This window comes from Corella eumyota, chromosome 2 (genome assembly GCF_963082875.1).
Source record: "Corella eumyota chromosome 2, kaCorEumy4.1, whole genome shotgun sequence".
NCBI classification, from domain to species: domain Eukaryota; kingdom Metazoa; phylum Chordata; class Ascidiacea; order Phlebobranchia; family Corellidae; genus Corella; species Corella eumyota.
Genome location: NC_137491.1, coordinates 5362408 through 5385684, shown reverse-complemented (window position 1 = coordinate 5385684; position 23277 = coordinate 5362408). Strand labels below are relative to the sequence as shown.

General features: G+C 29.5%; 6 protein-coding genes across 7 annotated transcripts; 2 read left to right on the top strand and 4 right to left on the bottom strand.

Moving 5' to 3' along the window:
• Positions 1-1064: 1064 nt before the first annotated feature.
• Positions 1065-8934, bottom strand: LOC145741862 (STE20-related kinase adapter protein alpha-like). Its single transcript, XM_082559530.1, has 10 exons — positions 8832-8934; positions 8362-8483; positions 8086-8194; positions 7821-7944; positions 7397-7568; positions 7132-7236; positions 6932-7001; positions 6680-6759; positions 2457-2607; positions 1065-1765 (listed from the first exon to the last, which is right to left on the bottom strand). The coding sequence occupies exons 1-10, from the start codon at positions 8866-8868 to the stop codon at positions 1689-1691; spliced, it is 1047 nt and encodes a 348-aa protein (XP_082415656.1). The 5' UTR covers positions 8869-8934; the 3' UTR covers positions 1065-1688.
• Positions 8935-9296: 362 nt separating this feature from the next.
• On the top strand, positions 9297-11015 carry LOC145742902 (metaxin-2-like). Of its 2 annotated transcripts, XM_082560741.1 has the most exons (7): positions 9297-9456; positions 9640-9687; positions 9823-9902; positions 10009-10125; positions 10212-10343; positions 10444-10652; positions 10761-11014. In XM_082560741.1, exons 1-7 carry the CDS (start codon positions 9417-9419, stop codon positions 10948-10950), a joined length of 816 nt encoding a protein of 271 aa, XP_082416867.1. In that variant the 5' UTR covers positions 9297-9416; the 3' UTR covers positions 10951-11014. The 2 variants fall into 2 exon arrangements, with proteins under 2 accessions (XP_082416867.1, XP_082416868.1); XM_082560742.1 differs by lacking the exon at positions 9640-9687 and having other exon boundaries at positions 10761-11015.
• Positions 11016-11196: 181 nt separating this feature from the next.
• Positions 11197-15134, bottom strand: LOC145741817 (PAT complex subunit CCDC47-like). Its single transcript, XM_082559478.1, has 12 exons — positions 14867-15134; positions 14580-14656; positions 14317-14412; positions 13987-14141; positions 13090-13258; positions 12756-12917; positions 12527-12640; positions 12328-12413; positions 12204-12262; positions 12030-12133; positions 11718-11885; positions 11197-11645 (listed from the first exon to the last, which is right to left on the bottom strand). Exons 1-12 carry the CDS (start codon positions 15033-15035, stop codon positions 11565-11567), a joined length of 1440 nt encoding a protein of 479 aa, XP_082415604.1. The 5' UTR covers positions 15036-15134; the 3' UTR covers positions 11197-11564.
• LOC145741818 (acetyl-CoA acetyltransferase, mitochondrial-like) lies at positions 15069-16936 on the bottom strand. Its single transcript, XM_082559481.1, has 4 exons — positions 16625-16936; positions 16411-16533; positions 16016-16288; positions 15069-15917 (listed from the first exon to the last, which is right to left on the bottom strand). Exons 1-4 carry the CDS (start codon positions 16911-16913, stop codon positions 15355-15357), a joined length of 1248 nt encoding a protein of 415 aa, XP_082415607.1. The 5' UTR covers positions 16914-16936; the 3' UTR covers positions 15069-15354.
• A 1213-nt stretch (positions 16937-18149) lies between these two features.
• LOC145741819 (large ribosomal subunit protein uL4m-like) lies at positions 18150-19353 on the top strand. The gene has a single exon (XM_082559482.1). It carries the CDS (start codon positions 18169-18171, stop codon positions 19168-19170), a length of 1002 nt encoding a protein of 333 aa, XP_082415608.1. The 5' UTR covers positions 18150-18168; the 3' UTR covers positions 19171-19353.
• A 35-nt stretch (positions 19354-19388) lies between these two features.
• Positions 19389-21691, bottom strand: LOC145741820 (rho-related GTP-binding protein RhoA-A). The gene is made up of 4 exons (XM_082559483.1): positions 21448-21691; positions 21179-21328; positions 20662-20819; positions 19389-20173 (listed from the first exon to the last, which is right to left on the bottom strand). The coding sequence occupies exons 1-4, from the start codon at positions 21601-21603 to the stop codon at positions 20056-20058; spliced, it is 582 nt and encodes a 193-aa protein (XP_082415609.1). The 5' UTR covers positions 21604-21691; the 3' UTR covers positions 19389-20055.
• Positions 21692-23277: the final 1586 nt, after the last annotated feature.

The following is a 23277-nucleotide window of genomic DNA, read 5'->3' as shown; positions in this document are numbered from 1 at the left end:
CTCATTATTGTTGTATAATCTTCAGTTATAAAAATCTGGACTTGTTTCATTTGAGCAATAAAAGTCGAATCTTGTACATTTAAGGGAGAAATTTTTGCTCGAGTTTCATCAATAATTTTTAAGTAAATATCTTTAAGTTTTTTTCTCATGTCAGTGATTTTAGATTTAATAACAGCAGCAAAACCAGGAAGATCTGCATCAGTTTGTTTAGCAGTTGAAGTATGAAGTAAAATTTGGCATAAATTATGAAGATCTTGTTTAATATCTAACTTATTAGGATTTCTTAGTAAAGCAGCTTTAAGCAAACCCGCTTGCCATATTATCGAAAGTTTAAAGTCAAAGTTATTGTTCTCTTTAATAAGCATACCTAATTCCCATAAACAAATAGCAGAATCTTTTTCATTTTTTTCTTTGCCATTAAGAAGACATTGTTTTTTTAATTTGTTAACAATTATGGATTCTTTTTCCTCCCAGGAATCACTTGCAACATTCCTAATTTCTTGTTTGTTATTAGGCATTAATACTATTTTTTTTCTCTAATTCTAAAATATTAACATCTAAAATTTGGTAAATTTTCTAATTAATGCCAACAGGTATTTTTTTAACTAGCTACCTTTATTACTACATAAATAAATTATAATTTGATGTAAATAGAATTAGTATTTTAAAGTTTGAATTAAATAACTTTGGGTAATTCACATTGGACTATTTCAAAAATCTTCCACTAAACTCCGCCTTAACAGTCCTGTGGTCTACTACATCATAAATTGTTTGACCCTTCATTTATAGTTGTTTAACCCAATGTTGCTATTTAGCTTAGCAACACCAGAAGTATATGCTAATATTTAAAGCCACAATGTAAACATATCTAAAAATAAATTCCCGAAACTAAGATTACTCGAAAAAAATGCACTTATGGGTGTTTGCTTTGTTAACAAACACCTATTAATAAGTAATTAGTAATAAAAATTAAAATTTTAATTCATTTTTGTGTTTGTAATATCATGATATACAATTGACCAAGATTTAAAAAAATAATAACAACCTTTAAATTTTAATAAACAAACACCTATTAATTAGTAATTAGTGATATTTAAATGTCATAAATAGGAGGTTTGTGATTCGTTGGGATAATAACAAACATACTAAAAATTAAGAACTTTTAGTTTTAAAGAACAAAAGTTATCGTCTTTCAAAATTCGTCAAATAAGAATAAAAACAATAATAATAAATATAATGACAATAACAATATGTTTCGAAATCTAAGATTTCGAACCATAATTAAAGCTGTAGCAATGTCAGAAATGTGATATTAATTGTTCCAACAATATGTTAGGTCTAATTTTCACTTTTTACCCCAAAGCTTTTAAAATAACAAAAAAATGCAAGTTTAGTATTTAAAATAACACAAAAAGTAGTTCAATTTATTTTCACAGTTAAAATAAAAAACAAATCAATTTTGCAAACAAAACAATTTGGGACATATAGAAGTTTGTTAGGTCAAAACATTAAAACATCACTATGGTAGTCGATTTATCTTGTTGCTGACTAAACAGTCCCTGTTTAAACACAAATCAGGGTAACGTGTGCACAGCAGCTATTTTTAGCTAAATCACATGTTTTGATGTATTTATATCAAAATAAAACTGTGCAAAAAAGTTAAATAAATCTTTGACATAACATGACCCTTAAAAGTCCCATTGGTAATCAGAAATTTCAATTTCTTTTTTTTTTTCATGTAAATCTCCGAGATCTTCTACATTGGCTAAAAATAAACATTTTATCAAGTAGGCTATTTACAAAAATTATTTTTATTTCTGCACAATTTTGTGTCACAATACAATCCACAGTAATCAGTTTAAAAGGTAAAACTCATCGTCATGGAGACACTTCATTATGTAAACATAGTTTACCCTTTTGGACTACTGTGAATAAATTAAGAACGTGCGTTATTAGTAAGCAAATATTTCAAAAAAATCTCTTAAGTGTTTGTAAAGTGTTGATTGGCGCGTTAATTTTAGAAGCAATGTTAATTAAACTAAGTGATATTGATAAGCACAGGGCTAGAAAATTTCATGGTTTGCATTTTTTACAAAATATAAATATATAAAGCTGTCCATATTTACCAACTATGTATACTAAATCAATAAACACAGTATTTTTTTTATTGAATAAATGTTTTTGCTAAATGAAGGCAATATGTATATATTTATATTTAACCTTAACTAATATGCTAATTAAATGAGGGATTTATGAAGTATATTTGTATAAGATAATGTTACTGGTTACATCCTCAAGGTTATTGCTGAAAAATACCCTCGATAATGCTATAAATATAATTATGTATTTTTAAGTTGAAATTTTACTATTGTATTATTTAACAAAATAACTTTGAAATAATAAGTTTAATCTTGTATTAATAAATTTTGAAAAATTCCTTAAAATTTTTAACTTACCAGTAATATCATTGACAATAGGAACAATTGGATTTAGCATTGAAGCAAAATTGTTTTTGTTGTGATCAGCTTGTGTACAGAAGCGATGTAAAAGAAGTTGATTGACAGTTGGTCTTGAGATTGGTTCACGTTTTAAACAACAATAAACAAACTAAAACAAATTATATAGATATTTTTTTTGTTTAGGTCAATGCCATAAGGCAATATAAGGTAGACACATTTTATATGGCCAATAAAAAATTATAATTAATGAATTAAAGGATTTGCTTAAAACCCTTTGTTTAAGTGCATAAAAAGTGAATGTTTGTAGCTATAACAACATAATCCAAAATGGATCTTAGACATATTTGGTAAATTTTAGTGTAATAATTAAAAATATCAATTAACAAGTGGAGTACAACCTTGGCATAAAATAACAATTTAATCTGTTAATTTTTAGACACTTTTGTTACTTTTATGCCTGCAAAACATATTTAACTTACAAACTAATGACAGGTAGTTTTTAATTTCGTAAAACTTTCTTTTTTTCAGTAGTGACAAGATCATAATATCTTCCAGACATTCTAAACTTCCAAAACTCCTCCAAAATAACAGCAAGTGGAGAGTCTTTGTGCTTACATACTTTTTCAAAGTCATTCATATACTTTATTTGATCTTCCAGATTTTCTGATGTCTTGATAATGTGTTTAAGAGCATCAAGATTAACATCCTTTCTTCCCCCATAAGAAACCTCAACATGTTGTACTGCAGCTTCATAATGCGTCTGCCCGGAAAATCCTAGTTTTTTTTGACAATGACCAATACTAAGGTGACAGTAAGCAATTTGAATGCAGTCATTTTTTATTGTAGAAATTTCCTTGTAAATAGTCAAAGAATTTTCATAACTATGAACTGCTTCTTGTTGCCTATTGTGCTTTGTAAAAAGACATCCAGATTCGTAATATATAACTGCAAGCTGCTTATCTTTAGTTGGATTCATAGAAATATTTTCAAATATTAAAATAGCATATTGATGATTAGTGATTGCTCTACTCACTTGAAGTACATCAGATTGTTTTAAGCCAACTTGTCTGTGAAGCTCGGCGACGATATCACTTTGTCTGTGATGATTTGGTATTTTGGCAAGATATTTTTCAGACATAGTAAAATAATTTATAGCTTTTTCATTTTGATTTAATCCAATATGTAATGTTCCATAACCTAAATATGTTTTAGCACCAACCAATGCCAATTCATGTTCAGGAAAATTAATTTCTTTTAGGATTTCTATAGATTGTTCCAAATAAATTCTTTCTTTTTCTGGAATTTTAAGCATTCCATGACACATACCTATGCTACTTAAACATGTTGCCTTTTTAACAACACTTTCATAATCACATTGTTGTGGATTTAAAATTTCGAGAGATTTAGTGTAATATTTTATTGCCTTTCGGTGGTCTTTTGGTTGCAAGCATTGAGCAATAAGAGAGTTGATATTCGCTATTTTTTTTTTTTGACATTCAATTTTTTTTGTTTGAATTTCAAAACTTTTATTCTGATCTTTCAAGTTAATTTTGAAATTATTTAAATTTGCTTGATAAATGCCTAAAGATTGTTTAAAGGATTGTTTAGCTTTTTCAGTTGATCCATAATTTGTGTAACATTCGCCTAAAATGCAATAAACATCAGCAATGTTTTCATCCTTGTCTTTGTCACTAGTAATTTGTTTGTAGTGCTTCAAGGCATTGTTTAAATCCACTAATGCCTCATCTAGATTTTTAAGTTTCATTTTGCAATACCCAATATGTTGATAACAAAATCCATATTCTTCAGGTGCACATACGACTAAAATACTTTTGTAACACACCAAAGCTGATTCAAAATTATTTAAATGCATTTGACAATGGGCAATGAATTTACAACTTTCAAAAGAGATTCTTGAGCTGTTTTGTGCTATTTTGATTTTCTTAAAAGAATGAATTGCTTCCCTGTATTGTTTTAGTGAAACTAATATCGAAAGTTGCAATTCATCATTTGGTTCATCCAAAGTACAGTTTTTAGAATTTTTGGTAAAGTTTTGTAGTTTGTTGGTTGAAAGAAAACATTTCACAAGATAATTTAAACCAACTACATCAATAAGATTCGAATGAAGTTGAGTGTGTGCAACCACATCAGTTTGACTACAATATTTTGAATATATTTTCAATCTAGTGTAGCAAACTAATGCAATAACAAAGTGAAATTCCTCTACTTTGTTTAAATTTTTGGAAAAAATTTGAGTAATAATATTAAAGCTCGATAAGTGTTGTAATCCATATCTCCTTCCCAGTAATGAAATATACAAAGTAAGAGGTCGATATAGTACCTTTTTGATGTCTAACACTGTATCATCGCGATAGGGATAAAGTGTTTGGGGTATTGCAAAGAACTTTTCTAGTTTTTTTATTCTTAACTCCAAAATATCATCTTTATTTTGAATTTTATTTAATTTTTCTTTAACAACACTTTTGTATTTTAGATACACATTGTTATTTCCTGCAACGTAACAAGGCATAGCCAACATATCTGCCAAGTGATAGTCACCCTTTTGTTCAACATTGCCAATATCAACCTCTATTAAACTAGCCATTTCAGATACAGTTTTAATGAGTTCGTGAAGTGGTGATTTGCAAGCATGAGGTGCCATTCCATCAAATGAGATCCCTCTTGGGGTATAAGCATCGTAAAAATTAGGAAATTTTTTAGTTAAAGAGGGTATGGCCAGGCATGGAAGAATAGTTTCACCAAGATTAATAAGGATCACTTGATAGATAACAGCAAACCACTTAAAATATTCAATAGCCTTTTCTTTTTCTGCTCCATTAATACCATCCTCAAGAACAATAACACATTCAAAATCAGAAAACGGTGTTATTTCTGTTCTAGCAAGCGAGCCCATTCCTACCAAGCTATATTGACAAGGCAAAACTCCGAGCACTCTCACACAATATTCACTTATTTCTCTCATTATTGTTGTATAATCTTCAGTTATAAAAATCTGGACTTGTTTCATTTGAGCAATAAAAGTCGAATCTTGTACATTTAAGGGAGAAATTTTTGCTTGAGTTTCATCAATAATTTTTAAGTAAATATCTTTAAGTTTTTTTCTCATGTCAGTGATTTTAGATTTAATAACAGCAGCAAAACCAGGAAGATCTGCATCAGTTTGTTTAGCAGTTGAAGTATGAAGTAAAATTTGGCATAAATTATGAAGATCTTGTTTAATATCTAACTTATTAGGATTTCTTAGTAAAGCAGCTTTAAGCAAACCCGCTTGCCATATTATCGAAAGTTTAAAGTCAAAGTTATTGTTCTCTTTAATAAGCATACCTAATTCCCATAAACAAATAGCAGAATCTTTTTCATTTTTTTCTTTGCCATTAAGAAGACATTGTTTTTTTAATTTGTTAACAATTATGGATTCTTTTTCCTCCCAGGAATCACTTGCAACATTCCTAATTTCTTGTTTGTTATTAGGCATTAATACTATTTTTTTTCTCTAATTCTAAAATATTAACATCTAAAATTTGGTAAATTTTCTAATTAATGCCAACAGGTATTTTTTTAACTAGCTACCTTTATTACTACATAAATAAATTATAATTTGATGTAAATAGAATTAGTATTTTAAAGTTTGAATTAAATAACTTTGGGTAATTCACATTGGACTATTTCAAAAATCTTCCACTAAACTCCGCCTTAACAGTCCTGTGGTCTACTACATCATAAATTGTTTGACCCTTCATTTATAGTTGTTTAACCCAATGTTGCTATTTAGCTTAGCAACACCAGAAGTATATGCTAATATTTAAAGCCACAATGTAAACATATCTAAAAATAAATTCCCGAAACTAAGATTACTCGACCAACCAGACACTATGCAAACAAAAAAATGCACTTGTGGGTGTTTGCTTTGTTTGTTATTTTTATATATGGGGTTAAATATTAATAGTATAATTAGTTCTGCTTTATTACTAACCAAATATCACTAGGTCATTTAGAGCAAAAATAATCACAAGGGTTACAACAGAAAAACCCTAGTTTATTTTTACAGAATTTATAGGCAATCATTAACAAGGGAGTTTGAACCCTAAAAGTGTGGCAAATATTTAATAAGGCGTTGGATATCAAACTGTTAATAATAAACATAAAATATCACGTTTTAAAATTACCCCAAAAAATGATTGACATAAGCAAATACAAACCTTATGAAAAGTGGCAGAAAAACTTCTTGACATTGAAATATTGTGTTGTTGTTCTACCTCTTCACCCTGGCCTTCTATTTCTAAATTAAATTTTATATTTCCTGAGTATTTTCTATTAACGCAACTATATATTAAAAATTTTTGTTGGCCTCAAAAATAACTATATTATATAAGAAAGTTTTTTTCCATTTATGTATTGGTACAGAAGCACAATATTTTAAAAATATTAAAAAAAAGAAAAATTTAATTTACCTGAGTTGGGTGGAACAGTTGTTTTATCAAGTAAGCATGGGGTGGTACCATTTAACTTTTCTATAAGCATCTAGAGTTTTATTAAAAAAATATATAGTTACACCTTCGTGAACTGAATGAGGTTGATAAATTCGCAAAAGATTAATATTTATGGCACATACTACATGTAAAAAAAGGTTTAATAAGGGTTTGGTCCTTACTTGGGTATTAGGCATATCAGTAAAAGGAGCATGACCATTAGCAAGCTCACAAGCTGTTATTCCAATGCTATAAACATCTGATTGCGTGTTATATCCCTCCATATTCTAAAATAAATTTAAAAAAAAAATTTGTGCTGATATAAAACAGGGGATAAATCAAAATTTCTAACCTTTTTAACATCTTTATATTGTAGAAATATTTACATATATATTAAAGTTAAACAACTTAAAAATTGAACAAATATTTTATTTAACAAACAAACACCTGTTGTAAAATTTCTGGACTAAGCCAAGGCAACAGTTGTGTGGCATGTTTGGGAAAATCGTGAACATTAGAAATTCGTTGATCATTGCTTAGCAGTGAAATCATATTTCGAAGTCCTGAAACTTTTACGACCCCATCAACCGATAGTAAAATGTGGCTGGCCTTTATACCCCTATATCAGAATATGGTGTAATAGCAAACAATTGTAAATTGCCTCATTTCTATTATTAATTTTTCTTATGTTGGTGTTTTCCAACATCAATGACAATCATCATTTAAACAATAAATAAAATAAAATTTATAGTGGTGCAAAGGGAAAAAGAGCAAAACTATTTCATAGTTAAATATTAACATTAAAACTAACTTTTAAAGGCATATATACTTTTAATACTTTACAGTTTTCATCATGCCTTTATGTGATTACCTGTGAACAAATCCCAAGTTATGCATGTGTTGAAGAGCCTTTAACACCTCAACAAAAACATAGGAAATAAGTCGCTCTGGTAATCCATATCTAAAATGGCATTCCATTATATCAGCACAAGATCCTAAAACACATGAGCTAATTGTTTATTAACTTTGTAAACATAAGTAGATATTTTAAGCCTAAATACCAAGAATAGCAATAAATAATAATATATAAACAAAAATGATGACACTTAACGATTGATTAAATTTTTATATATTACCGTAACCCATCATGTCTGTTAAAACAATTAACTCTTGTTTTTCAATGAATGCTAGGTCATGTAATAAGATGTTGGGATGATTTAAGCTTTTTACAATGCATAGCTCCTTCTGTAAAATAATTTTTATACAAATAATGGGTTTTAATAAATGTTTTCTATGATGAAAAACTCATATCTATAATAATAAAAACAAAAACTTGTATAATTATACAGAAGAAGTGACATAAATATTTTAACCCAATATTTTTTATCTTATAATCAACAAAAAATGATTACCTGCAAGAATATTAATCTTTCTGTTTCTGTCTTATCTAAATCAGTTACCCGAATCGCTTTTAAAGTTTTTGCTGACTTGCATTGTGCCAAGTAGATATTTGTTTTCGAAAAAGAGCTTTCACCTATAATTATTTAAAAGAATACATTAAAATAATAATGATTCATCGTTAGGTATACAATATAACTATAACCTTATTATATAATAATTTTATTTAACAAAATTGAATTATACAAAAATCCATATTTGATTAAACATTACACATAAAAGTTAAAAACAATAATTGTCATGATCTAAACCTGATCATAAAATTTTGTTCAAAAATTTAACAACGTAAACGTTAAGACAGTAAGACGAAGGTTTTAATTCCATTTCTGGCTACCAGCTATGCTAGTTAATTATCTGGCCAAACAAAACGATCTTAATAAAAAATAAAAAAAATACATGTATTGTGTTAATTATAAAAACTTACCAATTATTCGCATAAGGTAATAATCTTGTTTACTCATCTTGTTTTGGTCAATTGTTGACTAATGTATTATTTGTTTACAAAATTCAATCTCAAAAACGCGGAAGATGGAAGTGGATAAATGGTGGACTCATAAATTTTAGTGGACAAAAGTATCCATAAATTTTGAGAAATATTTTAATTTGTTTTTCAAAATATATATTGTACATCATAAATAAATTTTTTAATATTGTATTAAATAAATCGATTAGTACGGATATGTTAGTGTCGATTATTATAATAAAACCTAACTATTACAGATATCTTGCATTGGTTACTTTAATAAAAAAGCAATTATGATTATGTGTTTGCTTCTTAGTTAATAAAATGTGTACATTATGAGTATTGTGCCTAAACAAAAAAGGTAAAAAAGGCAAAGCAAGGGTACGAACAATAAAACGAATCGAGAAAACGCAGCAAAATGTTTTGACATGCGCTTTGTTATAGCAAATTCCCCTAGAACGCTACTCATAACATGAACATTACCTTTTCTTTATTCCTAGTCAGCTAGTCAGCTATTATCATTCAGCTGTTTAGGTTTAAATAAAAATGTCGCTTGTGCAAGATGCAATTATGTGCCAGATGGCAGGTAAAAATAATATTTAATTCATTTTGATTATTTGATGGTTTCTTTTTTTTCTGTTTACTTATGTTTTTTACAGCTAATTAACCTATTTGACTTAATTAGTGGAGTTTTTTCTTATCATACTTATCATCTTGTCAGCTTCTTGTATTTCAAACTAAACAACACATTTAACTAAAATTTTTGTAGCCGCAGAACCGTGGGATGAAAAAGCGACGTTGTACAAACCTGATGAAGGTTAATATAAAAAAGTTTTTATAAGCATGCTTTAAACTTGCTAATACCTCATTATTAATACAATTACTAAGAATTAGTTTTAATTGATAAATAATTTTTAAATTCTTAATTAATATAATGTTCTTGTTGTAACAGAAAACCAGATATTGTTGAGTGAAAATGGCTCCTGTTTATCTGTTCAAGCTTACATCTATATGTGTGACCTGAAAGTTCAGGTTTAGAAAATAAAATTTTTTTAAAATGTTGTCACATCATAACTTTTTATAAATACCAAGACAAATTTTTGTATATAAAAAACTTTATTTGTATTGTTTTAAACAGGTTATAAGCCAATCAAATGCAGAGTTTATGGCACCAAATGGGATGCTTCCAGTGTTAAAATGTGGAAAGTTTGTTATATCTGATCCATCTTCGATATTCAACTTTATTAAACAAAAGGTTTAAAATTTTATTGTTAGACTTCCAAGTAAATTTCTATTGTTCAGCATTGGGAATATATAATTTAAATTTATTTTGTGTTGAAGGGAATCTTTTTAAGTTCGAATTTATCAGAGGAAAACAAACAGGACTTGGAGGCATACGTCGAATTAATGAATAATATTTTACTTCCAGCTGAACTGTTTGTAACGTGGATGCATAGTGATACAATAAACAAGGTTTCTGATAAATCAAGCTTCAAATATGATTTACCATCAAAATAACAAATCTTTTAGCGTGAATACCTGAAAAAAAATTTAAACTTTTTGTTATTGCAAGATTACTTGGAAACGTTATGGACATCCCTACCCATGGCCCCTCAATCATTTGTTGTGTTGGAGAAAGCAACAAAACGTTCAAACATACTTGTCTGCAATTGGTTGGGGTAAAGGTCAAAGGTCATTTTCAACTGTTGAAGAAGAAGTCAAAAGATGTTGTCAAGCTCTTTCGCAAAAATTAGGGGAAAAATTATATTTTTTTGGAGACAAGTAAGTAGTTAAAAACGAGGCCTAGAATAAAAATTTTATTTTTAATAATTAGTATAGCTAAGTTTTAGATTTACCTTTTGAAACAAATTTTTTTAAATAATTTTTTAGACCAACTGAGCTTGATGCATTAGTGTTTGGTCATTTGTTCACATTATTAACAACCATGCTGCCAGACAATAGACTTGCAGAAAGTATTCAAGAGTTTAAAAATTTAGTTTCGTTTTGTCAAAATATTGATAAGACATTTTTTCGCCATAAAACTAAAGCATCCAGTTTGCGACATTTTTCAACTGACTAAGATTTAAATCATACGTATTTTTTGTTCATTTTGCAAGTTTTAAAAATCATGCTATTTTAAGCATTTTGTGAAAATGTTATATTAAAAAAAAAGCTATTGCCATACCCGAGTGTTGATTAAATCAAAGGTATTAAAGCCACTATAGGGTCCTTAAAATATGAACTTAATTTTTACCCTGCCTTATACCACTGTTCTAATGCAGAACTTCTATTGATGAGTTAATATTGATAATCTCAAAACTTAATTAAAACTTTTATTTAAATTATTTTCCAAAAACACAACAAGCATATTTTATATTGCATAACAATATATCACATTTTTGTACAATCTAGAGTTAACACAAAATGTTATTTTTAAAAGGGCAGGTTAAAGCAACAAAACAATTTTTTGAAGCAGTTTTTTAGAACTTATAAAAGGGACAGATAACAATTGCACCCAAACCTTTAAACAACATTTAAAAAAACTAACTGAAAAGCTAAAACTTTGACATAAATGTGCATGGGACAAAAATTTTTTTTAGTATTAGATTTGCTCGAACATATGCATTTTTTAATATTTTTTTTTTAATTCCTGTTGAAACCAAAATATGCTTGCAACTCCATCTTTTTAGTTTCTTACATTGCTTTGACTTTGTACTGACGGCCTTTCATCATTTTTTTGTTCTTCTTATTAAGTTCCTTACGCTGGATAATTTCCTAATAAAAAGAGAAAAAATTATTTATTTTTACTTTAAAAAATACTACGTTTTAAAAAGGCAAAAAACTCACATCCATTCTTCTCTGCTTTTCTGGGTCCTCTTCGTTCATCATTTTTTCTTTTAACGCCTTCTCCTTCTCTTCTTTTTTCAATTGTGCAGCTTCCTGGCGTTGGGCATGAGTTTGCTTCAAATATTTCTCAGTTACATCTTTGCGATGTTTATCTGCTCTCATTTTGGACTGTAAGGTAAAAACAACTTAATATTGCACAATAATTTTCTTTTATACAAAAATGATTTATAAAAATACGAGCAACCGACAAAAAACTGGACCTATAAGACCCGTTGAAAAATTATTGGTAATAAAATTAAAAAAAAGTAGTACCTCTTTGCTCAACCTTAATTTTCGAACTTTATCAGTGAGGTAGATTGCCATTTTCAGTAAGGGAAGCATGTCCTCAATCTTCAGGTTATCTTCTTTTGATGGTACTAAATTAGGAAATTTTATATATATATGTTTGTAAAATTTTTAATATATGAAATAAGATTTGTGACTTACTATTCAAGGTCAAGATGATGGTCTTTGTTGTATCTGGTATTTTTCCAGGCTGCTCATCTCTGTAAATATATTAAACAGGTTACAAATTATAAGGTAAACCAAATTTTGTTGTGAAACAACTTACGGGTCAACTGGTTTAGGTCCAGAAAACTGATCGGAAATGTGAAGAGACTCAAACATTTTTCCATGTTTCTCAATTATTTGGGTGACCTACAATAAAAAATTATAATATTTGTAAACTTCTTTGTAAAAACTTTAATAAACAATTCCACAGCAGTTTAGTTAGTAAGGTACTTTATAAATATTTGCAAAAGTTTAATTACCTTTGCATCAAAAATAGCTTTGGGCACTTCTCCATATAGCTCAGATAAAATAACAAAGTTTGAAGGAAGTTTGTATTTGTCGCCAGCATCCATCTTTCCAGTACAAAATAAACTCTACAACACAAACAGTATATTATTTTGAAACATGATTGGCGAAGCACCAAACCCTACGTACATTACAATCAACAGATTAAACTGTAAAAAACAAATACAAGTTTATACAACTTACAACATCTTGTAAATTCTTCTGCATGTTTGCAACACTCTTCTTAGTTCCAGTGCACAAAACAAACGGATCCATATCTTGCAGGTTGATTGTTATCACAACTTGATCAACACCAGGCTTCATTTTTAGTGACATGAGAGAGATCAAATCTTGCCTCTTTAGCAACTACAAAAGCATTTAAGTTTAAATTTACTGCTGATTTTAATTTCTACACCCTTTATGATTTTAAAATCTAATTTTTTTAAGAAATTACAAATCCTAGCTCTAGCATCAGAATTACCATTTCCAGCTACCTAAGCTACTTTTAATCATTCACATAAACTAGGTTGGAAGTTACCTTTAACTCAACCAGCATTCCCTCACAGCAGGATCTTCCGGAACACCACAGTGTGTAAGTGTGTTCAGATTCTTTAACCAACTGGTTTGTACTCTCAGCCTTTTTGTTGAGTGGATCATCACCAACCAATTCAAACTGCGACTTAAGAAAGCTCAAGTGCGAGTTCAACCTATAACATGAAGCAAGGTAATTACAAATACACTAAACTTAATATTATTTAAATTTAGTATATACCTCTATATAATTTAAACATAAACCTCCAGTTAAAAGAAAATATTTTTACAAACATAAGCCTTTTTTAAATTTAAGTTTTTTGGTATGATCACTATACTTATTCAGTTAACTAACTTACCAACAAAGGTGGGCACCAAATCGTTAATGCGTTAAACGTTAAATAACGAAGTTGAATTTTTTGTTAAAAGTTAACTTTTAAGTTAATTTTAAAAATCGTTATCGGACCTGTTAACTTTCGTTAAATTGTACTTCCGTTAAATTAAGCCCGTTAACTCAATATTTTACAAGTAAATCCATGGTAATATAAGAAATATATATGTTTAATGTCGCCGTTTATCGGGTTTAAACGTTGCAATTTTTAAACGATGTAAGTAATTACTATCCGGCCGCTATTATTTGGGCATTAGGCATGCCAGTTTTAAAAACTTCTTCTAAACCATTTTCGTCTAGTTAAAACATCGATTACGAAAAAAACTATTTTTTTTATAAAAAAGGTAATTTCTTTGTTTGTTTTAATTAAATTTTAACGTTAACGTTTAACGATAACTTCCGTTACATTTGGTTTAATTTAACGAAAAAACGTTAGCGAAGTTACTGTATTGTGTAACGAATAACCATTTAACGAAGTTGCTTTTTCGATTAACTGTGCCCACCTATGCTTACCAATTGGCAGCAATGCTATTATTTTTTGCCTTTCCAATAAAAAAGTTGATAAGATAAATAGCCAAACCAACGGCCATTAAAATTTCAATATAATATTTGTCCCAACTTCTTAAATGAAGAGGAACGTTGGCTATTTTTAACTCAGGTTTGGAACTCTAATAAAATAAATAATTAGTTTATAGATAAGCATGTTAAACTATATAAAAATAAGAGATATTAAAACTAAAATTATTTTATGACATTGACTTACAACCATGAACCCTTTTTTGTAATAGTTGTTATTTTGTGATAAAAAAATAGTGCAATTAGACAGAATAAAACCAATTTAACCTTTTTCTTTCGTTTGTTGTTGTCGTCATCCCAAATGGTATCATCACCATCTAATCCTTCAAATTCATCAGGATCTAAAGTTGCAAACTCATCATCCTTAAATAAAATCAAATTTTTGTCTGTCATTATATATAAAAAAATAAAAAAGTGTTATTTTGTTTTTCTATATAATAAAAAAATATTTTTGGTCAAGATTGCCAATCAGAGAAAAACGGTAAATGAAATTTACATTGCTTAAAATATTAAATTTTAATGAAACAAACCTCTATTTCAACTACAGCTTCATCTTCTTCAACGAAAGTTTGCTCCTTTTTTGTTTCTTGATTCTGATCTTCTTCATCTATGATTAAATCATAAAATTAAATTTCTTTAAATAATTTAAACTTCAGTTGAATTTATTTTATTTAAAATCGTGGTTTAAATAACTATTTATAATATTACAGGCTAGTCTAAAAATTTAATAAATTGAAGCTTTATTGATAGATAAAAATTCTTTTACAAACAATAAAATTATTTTTTTGCTTCAAAGATTAAAAATTATTTTACTTACCAAAATATTGTTCAGAATCGGAATTATCTTCTACAACATCAGAGTCATCAAAATCTTCGAATTCTGCAAACTCATTGTCTTCTGCTTCGGCACCATGTTGATTTCTCTCACAATTTACAAAAGTGTTTCCGAGGAGAATTGTTAAAAAACTTAAAACCACAAATTTCATTTTGTTTTATCAACCTTTTTTAAAAAGCCAACCCTGTCAAAAAACAAAAGTTGGTAACAAAATAATTTAAATTTGATATTTAAGTATACATGCATTGAACTGCATTATATATACAGACTACGTTAAATGTACCAATAAAAAAAAATTAAACTATCAAATTACTCACAAGGAGATAAAACAGTATATAGAACAAAACCAAAATTTGAATAATACAGACATAATTTAAAAAAATATATTTAAACAAATGCAAACATAAATAGAGAACTTTATTGTGTAATGAGAAGGTAAAACAAGTCAATGAAAACCAAATTTCAATTAATTACAACTTTTGAATAACCATAGCACTAGCGCCACCCCCACCATTACAAATTCCTGCACACCCATACTCTCCTTGGTTAAGTCTTTGGGCCAAGTGACCCACAATACGAGCCCCGGACATTCCTACTGGGTGACCCAATGAAACAGCCCCGCCATCTACATTAACTTTAGATGGGTCAATATCAAGGACTTTAATATTAGCTAGAGCAACTACGCTAAAAGCTTCATTTATTTCCCACAAAGCAATTTGTTCTTTTGTTAAGCCGGCCATGTCAAGTGCTTTAGGCATGGCATATGCTGGTGCTGTTGGAAAATCAATAGGCGCCAAAGCTGCATCGGCAAAACTAACAACTCTTGCTAAAGGTTTCACACCATATTTTTCGGCAGCAGCTGCGGTCATTAAAACAGCAGCGGCGGCACCATCATTAAGGGTACTGGCATTTCCGGCGGTAACTGTTCCATCTTTGGGCTGAAACACAGCTTTTAGGTTCGGAATTTTGTCAAAGTTTACTTTCTTGAATTCTTCGTCTTCGGAAACAACAGTATCTGGTTTTCCTCTTTTTCCTAAAAACACAATATTAAATCAAATTACTAAAACTTAAAATAAAATGTTGAGGTAATCAGGCTAAAGGTAATCAGGCTTAGTTCTTGCTTTTTTTAACCTGAGATTGTGACTGGAACAATCTCTTCTTTAAACCTTCCATCACTGTTGGCTTGGGAACTTCTTTTGTACGATAATATTGCATATTCATCTTGTTCTTCCCTTGTTATGTTGAACTTTTTTGCAGTGTCTTCTCCACAAATTCCCATGTGCATTTTACCATAGGCATCAGTAAGCGTGTCATGAACTAAAAGATCGTGCAGTTTGACCCCTCCGTAACTGGGTGGTGCACGGGGTAATATGTATGGAGCGTTTGACATGCTTTCCATACCACCTGTAAAAAATTAAATTATGTCAAATTTATATATATAGAACAGTATAAAGTTGTTAAAATCATCTGACGTAAAAAAGTCCTTAAAAAACTTAAATAAGTGTGCTATTTCAACATTGACATACCAGCAACCATAACTTCCTGATGACCACACATTAGAGATTGCGCAGCTAACATAATTGCTTTCATTCCTGATGCACAAACTTTATTGACTGTTGTACATGGAGTACTTTCTAACAACCCAGCACCTAAAAAAAAAAAATATTGACAGATCAAAAAATAAAATTTATTATTTAAAAATGGTAAAGCTTTATTCTAAAACAATTAAAGATTTTTTACCAAGTGCCGCTTGTCTTGTTGGAGCCTGACCAAGGCCCGCTTGTAAAATATTTCCCATGTAGGCCTCCTGAACATGTTCAGGGGATATTTTTGCCTTTTCAACAGCTCCAGCAATGGCGATTGAACCCAATTTTGTGGCCGGAACCGAAGACAAACTGCTCTGAAATGATCCCACAGGAGTGCGAGCTACACTGACAATAACCACTTCATTTAATGTCGGTTTACACGAGTACAGTCGAAAATTATTTCGTTTGGGAATTAGAATTTGTTTTAAAAACCGAACATTCATATTTCCTATTTAAATTTTTACTGATGAACTAGTAGAAACAAAACATTTACAATTTAAGTTAGACAGTCAGACAGTTAAAATTAAACCAATACAAAGAGAAACAAAAAGACTCATAAACATTTAAATATCGTGAAAGTAAACTTATACACAACGTCTGTTATTTATTTAATTAAACTGGTCTACTTGCTTCTACTAACTACAACATCTGCGAGCAAAAAAATCATTAAAAAGCAACAATCAGTTAAAAAAGAAATGAAACGCGAGTAATCCGGATACCACATTTTTTTTGCTTACTAAGCGCACGTGACTTTACGGTTGGGTGGAGTTTGCCGTGTGTATTCGCTTTGGTATTTTGCAATAATTAGCCAACATTTCCAATTTAACAAATTTAAATTCAATTTAACTGTTAAATACGTAAAATACAACTGCGTTTTAAATAATTTTTACGTGAAATACCTATTTACCATTAAAACCATTTTTACCCAACCGGTAGCTGTCGAGGGAGCAATAAGTCAAAATATTTGTGCTAGCATGTTGTTTAATATATTATTTTTAACTGAGAAAATAAATTAAATGTAAACTTTAAGTTAAAGTATATTCACCTTTATTGGTTAACACCAATATGCATTTATTTATCGATAAACACAATGTGAGTGTGTAACATTAACAACGAAAAAATAGTAATGCAGATTACACGAAAGGTCCTACACTACTACACGAGATCCGAATTTTTTTAGTACACGTGTGCCTGTTTTTTATGTAGTTTATATCTCTTGTGTAAAGACTGACTTTTACCTCAGAACTTAATGTGGCGTTAGTTACATCACACCAGCTACAAGCAACCGACAGCATGGTGTAGTGGTAAGAACACTTGCTACACCACCATGAGGTCGTGGGTTTTATCCCCACTGCTCTCATGCTGTAGTGCCCTTGAGTAAAGCGCTATAAACGGTATGAACTCCTGCTGAGCCAGCACTTAATCAGCAGGATAATTACCAGGCAATTATAATCTATAATATCCAAAACTGCTAAAAGCAACTCGAGACTGGGTTGGAGTAACAAGTGTTACTCTATGATTAAGTCGCGCACTCAACTTTCCCACATCGAGGATAAAGATATATACAAAAGAAGAGGTTGCCTTTTTAAATATTAATGTTTGTGAAAATGGTAAAATCGATTCATTTACACAATTATGTTTAGTCTTTTAAATGAACTTATTTTTTATTATTTAGATTTTGTAAATTAATAATTAGCGATGAATTTAAATAAGATTGTATGTCAAAGTGTTAAAAATTGGAACTTAAGTTATATTGTTTTTAAACGACTTCAACATTCTTCCAAACTGATAGAATCGACAACAAATCCATTTCCATCTAATGTAGTGTTACTGGGTGGAATAACTGAAGGAAAATATAAAAATAAACGAAAGCTCACTCCAAAAGATCCTAATAACAAAACAACAATTGTAAGGAAATGCATTGAAAATTTAAAACCACATGACACTCCAATCACAGTATGGGTGGATGACATAAATGAAATAAGTCCCACTTATTCAAAAGCTGGCCTAATTCATCCAGATTTGTTTGATGTACATCCAAGGATGGACTATGTTCATGCTGTTGTAAGATGGCAAGAACAATATCGTGAAGTAGATGAAAGTTGGACACGTACTCGTGGGGAGTTTGCCCATGGTAGAAGAAAGCCTTGGCCCCAGAAGAAAACTGGAAAAACAAGACAAGGAAGCAGGTCACATCCTGGATGGCATAGAGGTGGAATAAGCAATGGACCTAGAGGTCCGAGACCATTGTTTTACAAATTGCCGGAACAGACTTTGATGGATGCCATGACTACTGTACTGACAGTGAGACGGGTTCAAGGTGATCTTATTTTAATTAAAAACTTGGAAAGGGATGATTTAGATAAAGAATATGTGGACACCTTTTTTAAGAACCGACTTCTTGACGATAACAGTGCATTGGTTGTTCACAATGACAATGAATTGCCAGAGACTTTAGCAGAACTTTTAGAGGACAATATGACAATAACTCTTATGCCAACATTTGCGCTTAATGTTACAAGCATATTACAACACGAAAAATTATTTTTAACAACTTCAGTTGTTGATGAACTGGAGAAAAAAATAATTTGGAATCAAAGGAAATATCCATGGTTGGGGGGATATGCACACAATTTCTATAATGATCTTCCAGGAGAGGAGTCACTAAATAGAAATGCTGGTTTACCAAATGAAAAATAGTTTTTTTAGGTTTAAAAAAAATCTAATACTACGCTAAAATATTTTGTTCATTAAATAAGACACAACCGAAAACTTATTTCAACAAAAACTAATATCTGGCTTTTTTCTATGATTTTTGTTTGAATAAAATACCTTCTCATGCAACTAAATTTTTCTATGAAAAAATACAATACATCTTAATTTAATAAGTTTATTTAATAGCTTACTTACTACACAAATAGTGTGACAAAATCTTTTATTGAAATCAACTAATATTGGAATTACTAGTATTTTCACACACTTGCTTTTGGGGAGTAGCAGTTTTCAGTTTTAGGAAGCATCATACATGAAACAGTATGTTGCTTGCTGCTAAGGTGAAAATATAGCACAAAATATTATTACTAAAAATAAACGATAGAAAATATAATCCATAGAATTAAAAACATCATAATTTGGAATGTTCGCTTTAATTTTAATTATTACATGCCGATTCTAGTAGGAAATTTAAATTAGTTCTCTAAAAAGCGTCGATTGTTGATGATAAAAGGTTTAGTTCGAAATTGGTTCACGTTAGTGCTAAAATGTTTTGTTAAGGCAATAAAATAGACACGATAATTACACAAAAAGGAAAAATCTTGAAAGCTGAAACAAAAAATAGTTACAAGGTCTAAAATAATGTTTCCCTATTGCTACAGAGCAAAGTAAATTACTTTAAAATAAAGCAAAATCATCAACAAAATCATCTTCAGAATCCGACGAAAATTAAACAGCATACCATCAAAGGAGCGAAACAATAAAATATATATTTTTTGTTAAAAGGATTCTGTTTTTGTAGGCAAAACAGTAGCTTAGTGGAGCTGTGGAGACAAAAAAGAGCTATGAATAGTGTCAATTGCTGTCACGCGTTTAGATGAGTTCACAAGTACTCTTCTTCTTTCGTTTCTTGGTCTGAAGAGCAGCTTTGGTAGCAAGCTCAAAAACTTGTCGCACACCTTCTTTAGTACGGGCCGAGCATTCCATGTAGCTATAAAAACAGATGCAATATTAATTAAGAGTAGAAACCAGAATGATAAAAAGAGTTGGTTTTTGGTAAATACAAGCATTTTCTAGATACAAGGTTTTAACTGAAATTTTAAGGAGCAAAAATGACAATTTCATGAGATATGCATCTTTTTAATAACTTAAGTCATGTGGTCAAATAAAAGCCCGTTATTACTTTAAACTTAGATAAAAAAGTAACTTAAATGACTGTGAGTAACACCTGTAACGGTTACACAAACTAAACAGGTAATGTTTATTTAGAAATGATGCGTGGAGTATAGGTTGTTTGCGTGGTATTACATTTCTAAATATATTCTTATCTGTTTCCAAGTAATGACCAAATCAAATAAAGTTTCCTATGTGAAATATAAAATATCTAAAACCAGCTCTATTATTTTCTTGTGATGTAACATTAAAACAAAAATGTGTGTTTGGTACTATTTATTATTAAATCTTTAAACTTTTACTAACCCATAAGCCCCAATTTTGTCAGCCATTGCTTGCCCTTCTTCACAAGAAACCGGATTTTGTTTCATCTTAGAAAGTTCCTTAATCGTTTGGGAATCATTACGTAAATCTTTCTTATTTCCAACTAGAATAATTGGAACACTTGGGCAAAAATGTCGGACCTAAAGTAAATTTATTAAATATATTACATTGTTGTATCCTTTTTTATATTTAAAACATTGAAATATTTTAAACCTTGAGCCAGTATAAAACTACAGAAAAAACAAACAATGATTATGCAATTTTTTTGTTTGTATTGCCAGCCGACTATATTATATATCTAAAATTATTGTGTTTGTATTTATACAAAAAGTAATAAATGCCTGTGGTACATCTCTTGTAAAGGCCTATATTATTTACCAAGAAATTGTTAAAAACAAACATTTTTTTTTCTTTGTAGTGTTAATTAAATTTATGCCATTAATCATTTGCTCAAGAAGAACGACTTATCCGTCTAATATCAATTTATTATAATTTTTACCTCTGGAGTCCACTTTTCAGGAATATTTTCTAAAGAATCGGGAGAGTCAATAGAAAAACACATTAATATAACATCAGTATCAGGATACGAAAGTGGTCGAAGTCGATCATAATCTTCTTGACCAGCAGTATCCCATAATGCTAATTCGACCTATTTTTAAAATTTAATAACTGTTACACAATTTTATAAAAAAGGAAAAGGGTGTGTCCATGTTTAAATAAATGTCTAAGACAAGTAAAAGCTGTAAAGGCAACCCAAAATGTAATTACTTGTTTTGTATCAACTTCTATGTCAGCTACGTAATTTTCAAATACAGTTGGAACGTAAACTTCTGGGAATTGATCTTTGCTAAACACAATTAAGAGACAGGTTTTACCACAAGCTCCATCTCCAACGATAACCAACTTCTTGCGAATAGATGCCATATTTACTTTTGTTTAAAGTTTTTGAATTGTATCCAATTTTACCAGGTTATTTAAATTAAAATATATTTGGAAAAACCTTAAAACAAAATGAATATTTTTAAATATAACATGCAAATTAAATAAATAAGATAACTCGGACAATAAAATGTTAATGGTGCAAACATAGACATCATTGTGGAACCCTTTAAATATATACAGATATAAAATTAATAGATAGTTGCTTGTTTTAAATGTTATTAAGGTGGTGATGTAATTTCGCAACCCAATTTTTACAAATTTAAAGTTAATTTAGTAACTGGGCAATAATTAGGAAAATGATTTAGAAATTAGGCCAAACATTGTTGATTTATTTTAAAGCCAAATCAAGAAAGGGCTAAAGCCAAATCAAGAAAGGGCTTAGTTCTGCATTTCTCTTTGTCTTCTTGGCTTTTAAAAAATATGTCTGTTTGTTTTATTTTGCCTGATTGCGTCATCTTACTATATTAAAATACATGATTTATATTCTACACATTTAAATCTTCATATTGATATAATTTACATAGTGTTTTAATATTATTATATAGCCAGAAAGCGACAACGAAACCAAGCAACGCGCCGCAACACCAAAATTTCTAGATTAGCCAGCCTAACAAAAACTCGGTCGCGCGTTAATTTAAGGCCTAAAATAAAAACCTAGATATTTTTAAACTTGGTTTACTAGTACATTGACTTACTAAGAATGATATTTTTACTTTATTTCACAAAAATCATAGACAATTTTAACGTAAAACGAACAAAACAATGCATTGCCCGAGCAACCGAACCACACCTTACAGTTTCTCACCAACGAAAACGGAAATAACGACACAGCTCTGTGCTCAGGCGGATGTGACGTTCGTTACGCTTGGCTGATTAGTTTTACGGTTTGCGCCCGTGAGTTAAAAATAGTACATTTTTGAAATTTAGTTTATTTTTACCCACAACAAAATAATTCTCACAGACTAAGACATATTTAAAAAAGTTAAAAATTACAACAAAACGACATTAAAAAATTAATAACGACTTGTGTTCCATTGATAAAAAAAATATTACAATCATTTTCCAGTTTTAAATTTTTTTTTTTGATTTTTAAATTTTGTTTTAAACCTAGGTATGTTATCATTCATAAACTCATTTTCTAGTTCACGATTTGAAATTACTTACAATGAAATCTTAAAATTATTGCTTGAACTTAATAAATCCCGTTACTTAGCGAACAATTTTTCATAAGCTAGCATTAAATGCAAAAAATATGTAAAACCAACTCTGCAAGTTTAAATTAGCTCTCTGACCAAACTTATAACCACCTATAACTGCCATTGTCGATACTGTCGTTCAATAGGTCGTAAAATAAGCTGTTATATAGCCTTCGACTCTGTTTCTAAATATAGACATAAACATCAATGTGTGAGGTCATAATATCACAAAGAGAATGGCGTAACCTGCCTGGACTAAGGTATATAAAATCGACATTATAAAAAAACTTGTTTAATTGCACCAAAGTCCGTGGTTCTAGGTTACGTATCAGACTTAAGTAAAAATGCATCATTAAAGCCTTATAGGTTGTTACTTCATTTTAAATAAATCTCGCTTTACGTTTTCAAAATGAACCTTTTGGAACGATATTATATTTCAAGTACACCTTTTCTTTACACG

What these genes read in the sequence shown, in the direction of transcription:
- LOC145741862 (XM_082559530.1), bottom strand. Translation starts at nt 8,868, where the DNA reads ATGAGTAAACAAGATTATTACCTTATGCGAATAATTG. An exon ending in TTACCTTATGCGAATAATTG is followed by an intron (nt 8,484 to 8,831) that starts GTAAGTTTTTAT and finishes AAATAATTATAG; the next exon opens with GTGAAAGCTCTTTTTCGAAA. An exon ending in GTCCAGAAATTTTACAACAG is followed by an intron (nt 7,237 to 7,396) that starts GTGTTTGTTTGT and finishes AATTTATTTTAG; the next exon opens with AATATGGAGGGATATAACAC.
- LOC145742902 (XM_082560741.1), top strand. Translation starts at nt 9,417, where the DNA reads ATGTCGCTTGTGCAAGATGCAATTATGTGCCAGATGGCAG. An exon ending in ATAGTGATACAATAAACAAG is followed by an intron (nt 10,344 to 10,443) that starts GTTTCTGATAAA and finishes TGTTATTGCAAG; the next exon opens with ATTACTTGGAAACGTTATGG. An exon ending in TTATATTTTTTTGGAGACAA is followed by an intron (nt 10,653 to 10,760) that starts GTAAGTAGTTAA and finishes ATAATTTTTTAG; the next exon opens with ACCAACTGAGCTTGATGCAT.
- LOC145741817 (XM_082559478.1), bottom strand. Translation starts at nt 15,035, where the DNA reads ATGAAATTTGTGGTTTTAAGTTTTTTAACAATTCTCCTCGGAAACACT. An exon ending in AAGCTGTAGTTGAAATAGAG is followed by an intron (nt 14,413 to 14,579) that starts GTTTGTTTCATT and finishes ATTTTATTTAAG; the next exon opens with GATGATGAGTTTGCAACTTT. An exon ending in AAAAGCAGAGAAGAATGGAT is followed by an intron (nt 11,646 to 11,717) that starts GTGAGTTTTTTG and finishes TCTTTTTATTAG; the next exon opens with GAAATTATCCAGCGTAAGGA.
- LOC145741818 (XM_082559481.1), bottom strand. Translation starts at nt 16,913, where the DNA reads ATGAATGTTCGGTTTTTAAAACAAATTCTAATTCCCAAACGAAATAAT. An exon ending in AACAAGACAAGCGGCACTTG is followed by an intron (nt 16,534 to 16,624) that starts GTAAAAAATCTT and finishes TTTTTTTTTTAG; the next exon opens with GTGCTGGGTTGTTAGAAAGT. An exon ending in TCAGGAAGTTATGGTTGCTG is followed by an intron (nt 16,289 to 16,410) that starts GTATGTCAATGT and finishes AATTTTTTACAG; the next exon opens with GTGGTATGGAAAGCATGTCA.
- LOC145741819 (XM_082559482.1), top strand. Translation starts at nt 18,169, where the DNA reads ATGAATTTAAATAAGATTGTATGTCAAAGTGTTAAAAATTGGAACTTA.
- LOC145741820 (XM_082559483.1), bottom strand. Translation starts at nt 21,603, where the DNA reads ATGGCATCTATTCGCAAGAAGTTGGTTATCGTTGGAGATGGAGCTTGT. An exon ending in TAGAAGTTGATACAAAACAA is followed by an intron (nt 21,329 to 21,447) that starts GTAATTACATTT and finishes TTTTAAAAATAG; the next exon opens with GTCGAATTAGCATTATGGGA. An exon ending in CTGAAAAGTGGACTCCAGAG is followed by an intron (nt 20,820 to 21,178) that starts GTAAAAATTATA and finishes AATTTACTTTAG; the next exon opens with GTCCGACATTTTTGCCCAAG.